At 37.4% G+C, this 16,057-nt stretch overlaps 4 protein-coding genes across 10 annotated transcripts; all 4 read right to left on the minus strand.

The window, feature by feature from the left end:
- Positions 1-705: 705 nt before the first annotated feature.
- LOC117573538 (uncharacterized) lies at positions 706-4,020 on the minus strand. 2 transcript variants are annotated; one of them, XM_034256814.2, is made up of 6 exons: positions 3,873-4,020; positions 3,644-3,783; positions 3,415-3,565; positions 2,242-3,033; positions 1,819-2,179; positions 706-1,759 (listed from the first exon to the last, which is right to left on the minus strand). In XM_034256814.2, exons 2-6 carry the CDS (start codon positions 3,775-3,777, stop codon positions 1,113-1,115), a joined length of 2,085 nt encoding a protein of 694 aa, XP_034112705.2. In that variant the 5' UTR covers positions 3,778-3,783; positions 3,873-4,020; the 3' UTR covers positions 706-1,112. The 2 variants fall into 2 exon arrangements, with proteins under 2 accessions (XP_034112705.2, XP_034112706.2); XM_034256815.2 differs by having other exon boundaries at positions 3,644-3,769; positions 3,873-4,019.
- A 156-nt stretch (positions 4,021-4,176) lies between these two features.
- LOC117573545 (thiamine transporter 1) lies at positions 4,177-6,656 on the minus strand. 2 transcript variants are annotated; one of them, XM_034256825.2, is made up of 5 exons: positions 5,962-6,656; positions 5,591-5,892; positions 5,003-5,280; positions 4,703-4,944; positions 4,177-4,640 (listed from the first exon to the last, which is right to left on the minus strand). In XM_034256825.2, the coding sequence occupies exons 1-5, from the start codon at positions 6,198-6,200 to the stop codon at positions 4,376-4,378; spliced, it is 1,326 nt and encodes a 441-aa protein (XP_034112716.2). In that variant the 5' UTR covers positions 6,201-6,656; the 3' UTR covers positions 4,177-4,375. The 2 variants fall into 2 exon arrangements, with proteins under 2 accessions (XP_034112716.2, XP_051863373.1); XM_052007413.1 differs by lacking the exons at positions 5,591-5,892; positions 5,962-6,656 and adding an exon at positions 5,356-5,390.
- Positions 6,657-7,015: 359 nt separating this feature from the next.
- LOC117573543 (thiamine transporter 1) lies at positions 7,016-9,840 on the minus strand. The gene is made up of 5 exons (XM_034256822.2): positions 9,058-9,840; positions 8,913-8,995; positions 8,553-8,854; positions 7,538-8,126; positions 7,016-7,475 (listed from the first exon to the last, which is right to left on the minus strand). The coding sequence occupies exons 1-5, from the start codon at positions 9,181-9,183 to the stop codon at positions 7,214-7,216; spliced, it is 1,362 nt and encodes a 453-aa protein (XP_034112713.1). The 5' UTR covers positions 9,184-9,840; the 3' UTR covers positions 7,016-7,213.
- A 213-nt stretch (positions 9,841-10,053) lies between these two features.
- On the minus strand, positions 10,054-15,999 carry LOC117573555 (methionine-R-sulfoxide reductase B1). 5 transcript variants are annotated; one of them, XM_052007414.1, is made up of 4 exons: positions 15,836-15,999; positions 13,331-13,480; positions 13,098-13,262; positions 10,054-10,712 (listed from the first exon to the last, which is right to left on the minus strand). In XM_052007414.1, the coding sequence occupies exons 2-4, from the start codon at positions 13,440-13,442 to the stop codon at positions 10,516-10,518; spliced, it is 474 nt and encodes a 157-aa protein (XP_051863374.1). In that variant the 5' UTR covers positions 13,443-13,480; positions 15,836-15,999; the 3' UTR covers positions 10,054-10,515. The 5 variants fall into 5 exon arrangements, with proteins under 5 accessions (XP_051863374.1, XP_034112732.1, XP_034112728.2 ...); XM_034256841.2 differs by having other exon boundaries at positions 10,054-10,745; XM_034256837.2 differs by lacking the exon at positions 15,836-15,999 and adding an exon at positions 15,091-15,152 and having other exon boundaries at positions 10,054-10,745.
- Positions 16,000-16,057: the final 58 nt, after the last annotated feature.

A 16,057-nucleotide genomic window follows, 5' to 3' on the forward strand; every position in this document is an offset into this window, starting at 1 on the left:
AAATAATTTATTGATTTTTTTTACTTTTCTATAAATCAATTTTTAATTATTTACCCATCATCACATTGTGACAGCATTCAAGTGTGCAGAAACTACAATACATGTTTTTTTTATAATATAAGAATTAGCAATATTGAGAAACAATCGAGAAAACTCAATCGTAGCATCCAATCCAAAGTTAAGATTCGTACATTGTGCGAAGTATTATAGTTATATACATCAACATAAAAATATATATATTTATATATGAATAAATTACAACAGTTATTACAAACATAATTGAATACTTTTAACAGACCATAATTATTGAACGTGCCACTAGAAATATGGAAATGAGATTATAAACGGACAAGGGAAGTTACATATATATATGCATATATATACTTATTCAAATAGGATTAACATATGTTTCTATATTTACTCAAAATCTGCTCGTTACGATTTAAGGCAGATAAGTGCATTAAAATGTTGTAAATCATAACAATGTATATAGCAATATTATGCGATTACGAATTTATACAGACACTAATATATATTCTACATACAGAAAATACAAAAATCTATAAAGATATCTGTAATAAATTAGTGTACAAGAAAATTAAGAAATATATTACATTACATACACATTACATAGAAATAAACATATATATCACCTCATCTAGTCATTTATTTTTCTTCTACCTTGGAATAAGTACTTTTAAGAAATGAAGAGTGCTTCAGGCCCATTTCGAACGGGACTACCAGAGTTCTGAAGAAATATTTATTTGCATAGAAAATAAGTATAAGTATTACAAGAATATTCATTATTTTTGGTATTCAAATATATGACTATGCCACAAGATTATCAGTTTAATAACGACTTTGCTTATTAAAAAATAATATATTCGAGGTGTGTCTAAGGAACTACAGACATTTTAAGGAAAAACGTGACAAAGTGAATTCTTTGGCACGAGAATACAACTGAATTCAGACTTCTAACAATACATAGTACAAATATGTATATAACTAAAATTGGTGAAATAGAGAGCAAGTCTTAAAGATGACATTTGAATTAGCTTGTGACGCGGATTTCTAAGTGCTATGCAGATTTGTGCATTGTCCATTGACTAGACCTAATCACGGCAGTAACAAAATTTGCGCAATTCCGGATCGCGTTCGTAAATACATTTGGCTTGTGTGTCGTACTTATTGACACGCGAGATATCTGAAAGTTTTGTGGTGGTATTCAAGTGTTGCAAGTTGTAGGCGACACTCGCCTCATATAGCGCCAGGCCCGGCTGAGTGACCACCTGGAGTTGATACAACTCATCGCGTACGACAGTCTGACCATTCATGTTGGCCAAAAAGCCATCGACATCACTATTCGATTTGAATTGCAGCATTTCCTTGTGTGGCTGCAAACGCAATGCCCAATTGATGCGCAACAATTGCAGCGGAGCACAAATCTCACGGCGCTCAGCAGTTGCCGCATTTATGGTATCCACTATGCTGTTGGCGGCTTTGAGTAAAACGCCCTCAAGACGTGTATCGTTCAGTTGCAGCGGGAGCCAGTTCAGGCAAGCGCACCAATGTGGCTCAATGTATGCATCGGCGCAGGAACGATTGCTTGATATCGGTTCAAAAAGCGATATAGCACGAGTTTTCGCCAATTCTGTTATGTGAATGTTTTGTGCTTTATTTTCTTCCGTCTTTGGTTCATTTAGGGTGTTGTCGTAGCTGTTCTCGGCTATTAATTCGTCCACACTCGGCGGTGTCAGTTCTATGATATAATTAAGATGAATTATTTATACAATTTCTGAATATTTTAAGGATAATTACGTATTAAATGCATGAGTGTGGCATGCACATCAAATGGCGTGCTGAGGCGTTCCGCGTTGTCCACAAAGTTTTTGTACTCCTGCGAAAAGCGCTTCTTGAACGACTCCGGAAAGGTAAAGCTGAAGAAGGGCAAACGCTCCTCCTGTTTGCCTTGCAGAGTCGCACGTACATCGGCAAAGCGATTACCATGATCAGCCATAAAGATGAGTATAGTGTCGTCAAGCAGCGACTTTTCTTTCAATGACACCAGCCAATCGTGGACATCGTCATCGGCAGCGCCAACAAGATTGATGGAATCATGCGAAAGTCCGCCATGGAAGCTAAACACAAATCGAGGCGTATCCCGATACTTCAACATGAACTGCAAGAAACGGTGGCTGGTAAGAAATACTCGGAATTAAGCACACTGCTAAGCATACTCACATTCTTTGTGTAATCCATCATGATCAAGTGATCTGGCTGACTACCAATGCAATTAGCCGAGCTGCCGCTCATAATGTTCGAAGCCTGCATGTAATAAGTACGCAAATAATGATCTGTGGGCTGCGTTTCAAAGCCATTCATTCGATAGGTGAATGTGCCCGCATTTGGCATGTCCTCATTGAACGACGTAACATAGCCGAGACGAGCAAAATCCTTCCAAATCATGGGATACGCATCAACGTAACCAGAGCCCGACACGCGTTTCCTCGTCTCCGGCAACTCAAGTTCCGTATATCCAGTTAGCAACGGGATCAATGCCTGTGGCGTACCATCGCCTACAATATTGTAACCCTTGAGCACAACGGCACCCAGCTGTTTGGTCAAATAATTATAGCTGCGCGGCAGCTTACGCATAAAAGCATTACGGCTCAAGGAATCAAACCCAAACATTAGCACATTATAGTACGGAATCGAGGGCAGATCCTGCAACTGTTGCTGTGCCTGCGCAATAACTTCGGGTGGCAGTGCGGCCAAATTGGGAGATAGATTTGGCATCACGGGACGCTGAACTGTATCGCGAATTCCATAAGCCATGCCATGCCATCGCTCGCCGCTGTCGGCGCGGCACGAAACTCGCACAAAATCACTCTCCTGCAGCACATAAGGCTCCTTTATCCGGACAGTGCGTCCAAAGCGTGCTTTGTAATCCGATTTGCGTAAAATATCCGTATAGGAACAAACAACTTCGCTGTGAATTGCGCTTATCTCAGGCTTGACGAAGCATATGGATTTCTGAAAATAAGCATGGTCGAAGGCATTTTTATTACTAATTGTTCATATTCACTATGAAGGCCAAATTAATTTATTTTTGTAGAATTTAAATCTACAATATAAATGCTGCAAATTGGACTGTTAATTGTTAATGGAAAATAATAAATGTAATATATAAAACTTAAATGAAAAGACAAATAGCTGTATTAGCTGTATCTAAAGACATTTGTTATGGCTCACTAGGTTATGACTGCAAATATGTATTATGGAATTCTTGAGATTCGTGACTGCGATAAATATAAATATAGATATACATATGTACATATACCTAGTGTTGGAATTAGTAGGCAATCTATACGGCTTGTATGAAATTTATAGAATGAAACAATGTAATTAATTTACCTCGCACATAACCCAATCAACTTCGGCTTCGCACTTGATTTTGTTAACCGGCTTATAGAATTTCATGATATCAGGGTTATCCAAAGGCAAGTGAGGCTGTCGACATTCGCCCTGATTCATTGCCGACCTTATCGAGCGCTCCATTATTGCGCTTTTTGCGGCAAGTTGAGTAAACAATGAATACAATAAATATGTATATGTTTGCTTACAAATATAGACGTATATTTACATTGTGAGACTCTTATCCACATTTTGCTCCTGAACGTTTAGGATGTACAATGTGAAGAACATTAACAGCACACAGCTCACTAGAATACATTTTTGCACACCGCGTCGGGGAATTCGCATTTTGAATCTAAACATGTGGTTCTTAATGTTATTCGTGATTAATTCAATACAACAAAAAGTGGAGCCGGAGAACGTGACTCCTTAATGTTGTAAATTGCTTAAATACTCACGGTTTGCCTATTTAATTGGTACAGTTAATTTTGCAGAGCTACATGTAACAAAGAATATTACTGATATTTTATAAATGCATTGTTTAGACTGCAAATTGTATTTGTTTATAAGCAGCCCCGAGTTAAACAAAATCTCAGTTATCTTCACAAGTGTGACCGCATCTGTGATATTAGCGAGAACATACATTTTCAGCTAAGGAATTCACCACTAATTTTACTTGCTGGCCACACTTCTTTAGATATGGCACAATTTAAAAAAATGCAATAGTTATTGTTTTATTATTTTTAGCAAAAAATTATGATAAACTGTAATAACAAACTACTGGCAACGACAAAAATACTCTATTATGCTTCCATTATTTACTACAATTGTTAAATTATTCACGGAATTATTTGTAAGTTTTTACAAATAACTCGATTATTAGCCGTTTTATTTATCGAAAATATAAGGTTTGAAGTTGGAATTTTCGACGTGCAAATTTCTTCCCCATATTCTATTTTTTTTATTCAATTTCCATTACTTGAGTTTTTGACACCTTTGCTAGACGCAATAGAAATTCCACAATAACTGCAATAAAATACACAATGCCGAATATAATAAAATAAAATGCGTAAACAGTGAACTGCTCAAATGTGTTGAGGTTGAGGCCAGTGCTCTCCGACACGAATACAAGAGTGAGCAACGATTGGAGTACTAAAGCTACGAGTGTATTAATGCCAAAGATCAAGGCAAAACTATCCTCAAGTAGACTGCTCGCTAATTCAGCACTGCAATGTAATGATGTTGCTATTATGTAAAACGAAATACACTTAAAAAGTCTCACTCTTACCTCGCCACTGTAATGGTAAAGCCATAGATTGCTCCAAAAAGCACATATCCCAAATATGATATATATATGTTTTTTGGCCAGGCAGCTAATAAGACGCATCCACCTTCGAGGACCGACAGGACGGACAAGGTTAACAAACTGGCACGGGACTTTAAACGACCAGCATGCAGATAGCCTGCTAATAAGGTGGATAGAGCAGCTAAGGCAGTTAGGGCGGCATCCACGCCCCCATTCCATACGATCTAAACAAATGGAAGGCATGAATTCACTTGCACACATCCACAGAACATATCCGCTTACCGTTGGCTCGTCATCAAAGGATTTCCAAACCACCTGCATATATGTCGTGACTTGCAGATAACCCGCCAAGGCGATGGCATACCAAAGACTCCATTGCAATACCATGGGATTGGAGTAGGCGCTGCGAAAGTGGGACCACAAAAGTGCCACTGGCCCAAGGCGTTCAACATTTGAAGATGTACCATGTTGAATTGCTACTGTGTCGGGCTTATGGTGAAAATACACGCTCTTCTTAACCTTTGGAAGTCCAAAAGCCCACATGAGAGCGAATACTTGGGCTGAGAGTTGTAAGAAACCGAAAAGTTGTTAACTATCATTATGAGATATGTACGTATATTATTAAAACGACTAACGTAATAATTATAGGTATTTGTAATGTTTTACTTGATTTGATCAATTTTAGACTATAATGATTATTTTCTAGGAAATAAAAATCTAAACTAATCATTAATTTTTAATCGTATTATTTTATGAGCAACTTCAATCAAAATGATAATCTACGATTTTTATTTTTAAATCACACAAAACTCAAGTCAACAATAATAATCATTATTTACAGTTTCTAATTTATATTACTCAAATACTCACAGCCAGCAGATATATAGAGCAGCTGCTTGTAATTCATCCAATCCAGACTTATAAGCAGCTGTGCTGATAAACCAGCCACCAATTTGCCCACGAACATCGCCGCCCTGGTGTGTGAGGTAACACGGGGATAATACTGCTTGTCGACCTTGGCATATATATAGGAGTAATATGCCACTTCGGTGGCTTGATAAAAACCATAAAACACCTCAACGATTTGCAATCCCAATAACGTTGTTGTCCATATAAGTACACTCCAGATAACAATGCCTGTTAATGCGTTGGCAATAATCAGCGGTTTATATCTGTCGAACGCAGACAATTGCGGACTTAGAGAGCCAGTTGCGTATATATGCGATTAGAGGTAAAAATACCTGAGAAAGTCCGTGACCAGAAATACAACAATCAACAGCGCGAGGTATGAGTAAGTGCCAACGGGATAAACCGAACGATTCACTTGATCCTGTGTCACATTATACCACTCGCCCAGCAGGATCTCGGCATGATACGGTTCCGATGGCCGTAGCTCCCGGAGAAATCCAAAGACGCACAGCAAACATGAAACTTTTAGCCAAGACGATTCCATCACCAATGTGACTCCGAGCACTTTCATGAACTATCTAATCGACAGCTTAGCGGACGGCGATGCAAGCACCAACGCTGCATGCTTAGCATACAAATAATTAAAATAATTGCTTGAAACTTATATGAGACTACAATTTGAACAATAAGTACATGGATTCTGATGTGATTACTATATTCGTTATTCGTAATCAGAGCTGCCCTCGTACCGTCCACAGTCTAGAGATTAACTATGACGACGATGAGTAAACACACAATTGGACGCCAAAGTTTTCCCTAATCGTTAGCAATCTTTAGTGCACGATCTTTACATTCCACTTGCTAAAATTCACACAATATAAATTAATGCGATTAATACGAGACTCGTAATACGAGTATTTCTAAATTTATCACGTGTGCAGTCAAGCTAATTATTACAGAATATTATAATTAGAAAAAAAAGTCCCCATTCAGTAGATAAACAATTGATCTCACTTGAAACTAGGATAGAAAAACCATATCAATAAATTGTAGTAAATGACTTTGGAAACCAATCTGGCCTAGTCTAATAGTTGCTCTGCGGGAACCTAAAGAAAACTGAATCTTGAGTAATCAATTGCTGCGTTTAGTTTGTGAATAATTGACGGTTTCCTGCTTTGAATTTTACTAGCAAATTTATGGACGTTGTGTTACAATATTGCTATCGCAGTTTTTTTTTAATCTCATAAGTTGCACTATCTTACTTCTATAAAAACAAGCTTACACGAATGTTAATTAAAAAATTATGGTTTCCTCAGAAGCTATTAAAGGTTTGTTTGGTAGCCACAACAAAATACAAGAAGTTGTTAGCTACGCACTATTTTTTAAAACAATTTTGAATTTTTGTTCAAATGCGTTTCTATATTTCAAATACATTTTTTATACTATATCGATGAGTCCTTGTTACTACCGTACCGATTCTGCAGTTTGTACGCTGATATTTGTATAGGAACATCTTCATAACTAGAACTTTAACCACAACTTACTAAAAACTAATTATTAATATTAAGTACATAATGAGCGGCTCTATTCTAAGCTGTCGGCCAACTTTTCTGTAGATTTGCTGCGTCGCCAAAAGTGCTCAATCGTGACGGATATGAAGTAGATGATGGCCACAGCAATAAAATAGAAAGCGTATACTGTGTATTGTCCAACTGGATCAAGGGCAAAGCCCGTTTCCGAAACAACAATTATAGTAAGCAGCGATTGAAAGACCAAAGCCAGCAGAGTATTGATGCCAAAGACCAGTCCAAAGCTGTCCTCCTGCAAGTTTCGTGCTACCTCTGCGCTGTAATGACAAGAAATAAAATAAATATATCTCTGATATAGTTAAGCAAAGATAACGCTTACCTGGCAACTGTAATAGTAAAGCCATAGAGTGCGCCAAAGATTACAAAGCCCGCATATGACCAGTAGATGTTATTGGTCCAACAGCAGATTAAAACACTGCCGCCCTCCAGTGCTGACAGCACGGAAAGCACCAGCAAACTGGCGCGTGGTCTAAGACGACCAGTGTGCAGATATCCTGCAGCAAGAGCACACAATGCCGCCAGTGCGGTGAGGACAGCATCGACAGCGCCATTCCACGCAATCTGTGGCTCTGGCTCAATCACTTTCCACAGCACCTGCATGTAGTAGGTCACCTGCAGATAGCCCGCCAGACCTATGGCATACCACAAGCTCCACTGCACCACTCGAGGATTGGTGTAGGCATTGTGAAAGTGTTGCCACAACAGCGCGCCCGCACTGCTCTGGCCCCGAATTTTAGGCGGTTGGCAAATCTCAGTCTCAGTCTCTGTGACAGCCGATTCCTGTTGTTCGCCTGATTTGGGCCTGGCGATTGTGGGTGTGGCCTCAGTTAAATAGGCCTCTCGATGAAAGTACAAACTCTTGTCAACCTTGGGTAGACTAAAAGCCCACAGCATCGCCAGTATTTGAGCTGTCAATATGCGAAAACAAATTTTAAACGGTTTAAAGTATCAAGTTTAGCAATCTATAGTCTATAGTCTATAGTCTAGACTATCCAGTTCATTTTTATAATCTCAATTTCTAATCTTAGATAGTGTAAATGCCCAGCTCCCATTTCATTTTGTTTTATTAGGGACAAAAAAACCTCACTATTCATTGCGATGCATAAGCTTGAACTGCGGTTCGAATTAATCATATTGTAACATAACATTAAGGAGTTAATTAAGGAAAGGCCGGCTAGAACTCTAAGCTCTAAATCTATTTGAGTAGCACCTACAAAACTATTGTCAATTTTAAAATTTATACAACTAAGTGTTCACCGACTCAGACAGACATATACTAAGTGATAAAACCCATCTAGACTATAGCAAGAGTCTTTAATAATACAATTACTCACTAGCCAACGTAATGTAGTTGAGCTGCTTGTAGTTCATTAGCTCTAGATTGATCATCAGCTGTGATGTAATACCAGAGATTAGTTTGCCGGCAAACATTGCGGCTCGCGTGTGCGATGTGACACGAGGATAATACTTCTTATCGACCTTGGCATATATGTAAGTGTAGTAGGCCACCTCAGCGGCCATATAGGTGCCATAGAAGAATTCTAAAATTTGCAGTGAGAGCAAACTGGTTGTCCATATAAGCATGCTCCATATAATAACACCAGCGGCGCCCACAGTGATGATGAGTGGCTTGTAGCTGTATGTAAGAAAGTTATTTTGAAGTATTGTATAGATATATTTGAATATATATTTACCGCAGAAAGTCAGTGATTAGAAAAACAAAAATCAATTGAACCAGATGTGAGTAAGTACCCACTGGATAGACATCTCGGGTCAACTACGAATAACAGACGATTAGACATTTTAATTACGTATAAGTAACTCACAATTTCTACTCACCTGATCTTCGGTAATATTTCGCCATGGTCCCAAAAGGTATTCGGTAACATACGGTTCTGAAGGTCGAATTTCGCGTACGAAGCCAAAAACGCACAGCAGGCATGAGATTTTAAGCCATTCCTTCATTTTGCGCCCGTTACAACGAACGTAACGACACGTAACGAAACGGCTGTAACGTATAGAACGCGAACAGAGTGTCGTAATACTTTGTTGTGTATCACGTTGTTGTGCTCAATTTGCTCCGATTTGCAATTTTGTGCATGCTTTTAGCGTTCTGCCTGTTTAATTTTAGCAACTCGGACTGCGCTTCTTGGAAACGACAAGCATCCAAAACTTTCGTATAATCTTATCGTTAAGTGGATTTATTGGGCGTCTGCTTGGATGCCATTATCTTTCATTATTGTCCACACTGATTGTGCTTTTAACGATTGTTGTTAGATAATTGAAAATTTATAATTTACAGACCGCACAAGCAAAACCAAGACACGTTGTGCTCGCTTCAACATTCGACGACCAATTTACCGGCTTGCTGTCTGATACGCGACATAACAACATTTTGAATGTCACAGACTTGTACACCGATTTGTACCCACACACACGTGCACCTACAATGCTGCAAGTGTGCAAACAGTTGGTCAGGCTGAATAGAAGTCACCCTACATTGCTTTGCATTATTGAGTTATTCACTTTAAATGAATGTGAGCAACATGTGCGTGCTTGTCAGCACAAATTTATTTGAAATTGATTGAACAACAGCAACTCAATTGAATCGTTTTATTGATTTAGTACAATTTGTTGCTTCACATAATTCTTTTCGGAATCGGTTATTACATCACAATTCGCTACTTACTGTGGGCAACACATATTCAGTTAGGTTGGCAACGCGCTACGAGAACAGCTGTTCGCACCTGCTTGCGACTTGGCGCTTAAAAGGCGTGAGAAACAAAAACTGCATACAATACTGTCAACAAAACAAAAACAAGCAATCTTTGCAAATTGATTTTTGTATATTGTAAAAAATACACGTTTATTAGCGCGCACATTTTAAAATTATTAATGTGTATGTGTGTATTACAAAGTATTAATGTAGGCATATGTACTGTATGTATGTATAAATATAACAAAGTAAAAGAGAGAAACATTTAGCTATTTACACAAACAGACGGAAGTTTTTATGTTTATCTTCTTTGATTTTTTTTCGTTTTGTTTTCTATTTTTTCATGTGAACAATTGATGAATAGCTGCCCATTTGAACAAGAGATAGTATCAATAGATGTCAATAGACGTATGCTAGGAATAATTGGCCACATTTACGGAAAGTTAGAAAATACGTGTAAAAACCCTTAACAGCAACATTGAGGTTAGACTCTTTCGCACATTTTTCGTATTCGTTGATTGTTCCATTCCCACTCGTTCCCATTTCCGATCCTGATACCGATTCCAAGCCCCTGGCTTTTCTCATTGCTGTGCAATTGGTGTACCTTGGGGACTTAAGGTCTGCGCTGAGGCTGAAGCTGATGTATCCGTCGCTTCGACAAACTCAATGGATGCTGAATTGATGCAGTAGCGTTTGCGTGTCGGCTTCGGTCCGTCTTCAAAAACGTGGCCCATGTGGGCGTTGCAGCGAGCGCAGCGTACCTCGGTGCGTATACGTTCTGGATGTGCAATTAGTAGTAAAATATTGCCCCCTTTTTAATTTGTATATTTGCAAATTGTGGATATTAATTTGGGTACGTTTGTTGGTTTTTTGTTTTTTGAATTTTTGCATTGCATTAGGTTTTCATTGTTGTTTGTTTGTTTTGTTTTTACAATATTTGTTGAATAATTGCGTTTCATTCAATTTGTTCAAATCGAGATAAGAAAAAAATCAAATAGTTTAAGAAATAAATGGTAAAACAAGTGGAATGAAAAGCAGAGGAATAGAGTGACAGTGACAGGATATGAATGCAAGAGCGTACAAATAACATAAGAGAAATAATGATCCAAGCAAAGAGAAAAAAATAAATAGAACAGCAAAAATGCAATTGTGCAAGAGACAGCGAGATAACAAGACAACAAATGTGTCATATGACAATGTTCGAAAGGTGCGATAGCGAAGGAGAGAAACGAAAGAGATGGCGTCAGTTGAGAAAATGAAAAATAGGATGAAATTGAAAATGTATAAGTAATGAAATTCGATATATTATAATATAATATTTTGTGGTTAGAAAAGCCATTTTATGCATCAGGTGTATGTGTAATTATTTGAACAATGATTTCGAGAGTGTATGTGTGAGTGTGTGTTTGTGTTTTGTTAGCAAAACAAACCCCCAAGAACGTTTACAGTTACATTAAATATTGGTATTGTTTTTGTTTTCGAAGCGAGTTAAAAAAAGAGAAATAGAAAAATATACGAAAAATACACATTATTCAGTTTGTTGGACAATATATGGATCGGCTACAAATAGTCTTGCAATGTTTCAAATAAGATTGAAATATAATGTATAAAAGCAAAAGCAATAATCAACACAAAACGAAATGAGCAATTGTTGAACCAAATAAAAACACGAATAGGAGTATAATAAATAAATAGAAATAAGAAGAATAAGCAAGGCGACCAACTATTTGTTTCAGTATGTATTTTTTTTGTTGGTAAATCCATCCATACAACATTTATGTACATGGTACCTAACCCAAATAGGGATGAGAAGGAATGTTTGAGATAATAATGACGATAAGCTTGTGCGTGCTTTATGGATACACTTGAATGAAGTTTATATTATGTATATTGAAACCGCAATTGAAAAATGAGTTATCAAGTAATCGCAGAAAAACATATTAACTAAAACATATTGTAGTAAATTTATTCGGTCTGATCCATTATAAGAAATGGAATATCCGTTACATAGGGGTATTAATACTTTTTGTCAGGCCTCAAATCACACATTCAGCGCAATAATAATTATGTAAGTATCTTGTAAATAAACTCCTCTCAAATTGGCATACTATAATGTACGTCAAACTTAACACAATAAAATTTGTTAATGGTTTTCTTTGTCGGTAACTAATCCACATCCATAATATCAATAAGTTGTGTAAATAATATCAAGAGTAAATATTATTATTTCTTGGACGATGTCGTCGTGGATGTAGTTGTACTTTTCACAAAATCAATCGATGCTGAGTTGATGCAGTAGCGTCGATGCTTCGGTGGCGGTCCATCATCGAACACATGACCCATGTGAGCCGAGCACTTGGAGCAGCGCACCTCAGTGCGCACCATGCCTAACGTTTTTGAAATGACTACTGTATTTTTATTCATATATTACGTTAATTTAGTATTTTGTAATTTTTTATTGGGGGAAATTTTGTGAAAGAAGTTTTCGGTTTTGGTTTTTGGTTAGCAAAAAAGATGTGGATAAAAGAATAATACTCAATTAGATAAGTTTTTAGTTGGTTTATGTTCAGAATCAGAATTGGATTAGAGGTTGCACATTCATCAAACAGGACATAACTCACAATTAACGTTAATGGGACAAACAGTAGGCGTTTAAGCGATTCCAACAACTACAGTGAACACACGACTTTAAAGAATGTTTATAATAAACGTATAGGATGTATGTACTATCTAAATACTTTGAACGAGTATTCAGGACTCTTCAATTAACAAAACAAACACAGAAGGATAATACACAAATGTCAAATAGCAATCATTTTCATTTCTTCAAATAAAGCGCGACATTGCATCATTTGCTATTTCAACGCTTTCGATATTTTTACAGATTTTAACAGTCAAGACACTGAACAAACTTCAACTAAAATCTATCAAAATAATATATATTATCTAAATTAAATTCTGCTACGCAGGGTGCTTTAACTTCAATTGAATCGAATTAATTTTCAGTCAAAGGCGGTATTGCGAAGCGACAACAAACAAATAAAAATCAAAAAACTTTGTACAAACGTAAATCTCAAATGCAAAAAAAACTTTCGGCCAAACATCTAAAGTGCGGAACGAATCTAGACTATTGTAGATCGCCCTAGAGATCAAGTCGACATACCTGGTATACTGGCATCCCGATGCAAGGTCACTTTACCCTTATCGACCACATCGTTAAACGCTGGCCAACCACAACCGGAATCGTACTTGGTGTCAGAGCTGAACAAGTCCTGATGACAGACAATGCACTGATACATCCCCTTCTCGTAGTGCTTGTTGTAACACCCTGCAAATATATTGTATATCATTGAGTTGCATTGTACAAGTTAGATAAGCTAGTTTATTAAAGCAAACCTGTAAAGGGGCGCTCGGTGCCCGCTTCTTGTGTAACCTGATACTGCAGCGGGGTTAGACGTTTGCGCAGTTCCTCTTTGTTGACAGTAATCTTGTCGCTTTTATTCTCCATGATGGCTGTGGAATTTGTTGTGTTGCCCTGACGTGAATCTGCAATTTGAGTAGAGTTTAGTGCCTAAGTTTGCGGTTAACATGTTTTTTTTTTTTTTTTTTGGTTCACAACAATTGAGCAATTCATATTAATTTACAGCGAAAAGTGTGCTTCGTGTTCGGGTTCACAAACGAATAAGCCTTTAACACCTTTACTTTTAATATTATAGTATGAAATTTTAAATCTGCCCTGCCTATTTGGCTGCAAGCTTTCTAGTTTTCTAGTTCAACATTGGTCGCAAATATTTAAATTAACGTGCAAAAGCCATTTTAATCAGAGAGTTTATTTTTAAATCTTACAATCTACTATTGTTTTACTACTCAAGTTATCAGTAGATTCGTACTCGACAGCTTAAATGGTCATAATTTATAAAAACATGCAAGTTGTTGGGCCACAGACGATAAGAATCATGTTATCAACAATGATTTGCACTAAGTCAAGTAAAGCATAAACAAATAACAATAATAATAATTGTCGATTAACCTTAAAGCGGGGGAGGTATCAAATGTTTGGAATGCATCGATTCAACTGGTTATTTACCCATTGAGTGGAGTGCAAGAAAAACAATCTAGCCATGTAATTTGTATACAAAGCGCAACAAGCTCCAAACAAAATGCCCGAGACCATTTTACATAAAGAGATGGAGGTGTGAACAAATTTGTGGAGTCTTTGGCAACTGCATAGCTACAAATTGTGGATGGAAACGCATAGGTTAAAAATAAATTAATGCTGTTGCCGCAACTTAAATGAAGTGGCGCCCAACATAAACAACGCTAAAAGATGCACACGAAATTTACGGGGGGGCACACGAAATTTACGGCAGCTGCGGCGTTGGTAGCAATTGAGAAAAGCCACTGAAGTGTGTCGCACACAATTAAAAACGATGAATTCATTTCGCATTTTTGCTTTTACGATTTACGAATAAACAAAAAACATCGTCGACGAATTTGAGTTGATCGAATGAAATCACTTCGGCGTTATAAATAGCAAACGAAGTGGACAGCAGCGCATTAATGCCAACTATTTGAACTAGAAAATTGATCTATAATTGGAAATTGGCCAATTAGAGGGCATTTCTACAGCAATGTATCAGAAGAAATCTACAGTCGAGCGTATTTGACTGTGAAATACCTGTTAAACATTTTTGGAATCCATAAATGTTGTTTGGGTAAATTTGAAGTTTATTTTTTGATCATACCCAAATGTTTGGTATTGGTGTTAATAGCAGAAAAAGTTTGGAACATTCTTGCGTTTAAACTATGTTTTTCAATTTGAGGGAGATTAGGAAACCTTCGAATAATTGGAAGCCGAACCTCAAAAATGTTCCACAACATTCATATTTGCGATGTAGTAACCCTAATATGTATGTCCCAAAGTGATAATTCCCTTCCATACTCTTGAATGACGGGTATAAAAATCAATAGAATCGCAGTTTGTTTAAGGCTTTGTTCGAGTCACTTTAACAATAAATCAAATCCATTGAATTGAAAGCCCATTCGATGGAGGGCTACTAATAAAGTGGCCAAAGAATGTGGCACACCCACCACGGCAAATAAAAGCCCGAGTCCATGTTCATGTCTACCTATACTACTACGCCGATTATACTCACCAGAAAAGGAGTGAGCAGAGACACCGAGCCTGCTTTTTAATTGATTGATGTTGAAGTTGCACCTGAGCTTGTTAGCATTAGCAGCAATAAGTGCGATGTTTCGTGCCCACGGTGCGTAGCGAGAAAGTGAAAACATTTTTTACAAGCGACAAACGAAGCAGTACGAAAAACGCCACAACAATCAATGCCACAAGAAGAAAACAAGCAGCGTGCAACGTGAAACGGACAACTTGCAATTTGCACTTGGCACTGCTGTCTGGTTATTTAATCACATGCGAAAAGCCAAAAACAACATTGAAAAGTCAATGTTTTGCCTATGAGTGCTTTTTTTCTTACGCCCACACAAACACACAACAAATACACGCGAGCAAACTAATATTTATGCAAGTTTTTCCACTTCCGTGTTTTTGGCGTTCTATTTCTACGTATGTATGCAGACTGTATGTGTTTGTATCTGTGTGTGTACGAATGTTGTGGGTACACAGAAACGGAGAGAAAGCGCATTACGGAGAGAAAGCCAATGCCTGCAATTTGCTCAATTGCATTTAACGAAAATACAAAAAATTTGTCTGAACATTAAGAATTTTATATTTTCATAATCTAAGCCTCGTGCACGGCAATTTTCTCAATTAAAGCGCCTTATACGAAAGACACAAGGCAAACTTAAAAGCGCACACACAAACTAACATACACATACAGCCATCGTCCTTGAAGGCTTTGCGACTGCTACGGGAAAATCGCTCACCTGCTAATATATAATTTTGGTGCTGCTGCTTGTTATATTTCTATTTTTGGCTTTTGTTTATAATTTTATAGCTTTGTGTAAGTGGCGTCCAAATGTTAACGGACAGCACAGCCACAAACGGCCAATGTTTTCACAACGAAGGAAAATGAAAAACTAAAAATTTAGAAATCAGCTGCCTATTAAACTAAACGCAGTTGCCATATAATTTTTTTGTGCGGCCAG

Source organism: Drosophila albomicans, chromosome 2R, assembly GCF_009650485.2.
Source record: "Drosophila albomicans strain 15112-1751.03 chromosome 2R, ASM965048v2, whole genome shotgun sequence".
Classification (NCBI taxonomy): domain Eukaryota; kingdom Metazoa; phylum Arthropoda; class Insecta; order Diptera; family Drosophilidae; genus Drosophila; species Drosophila albomicans.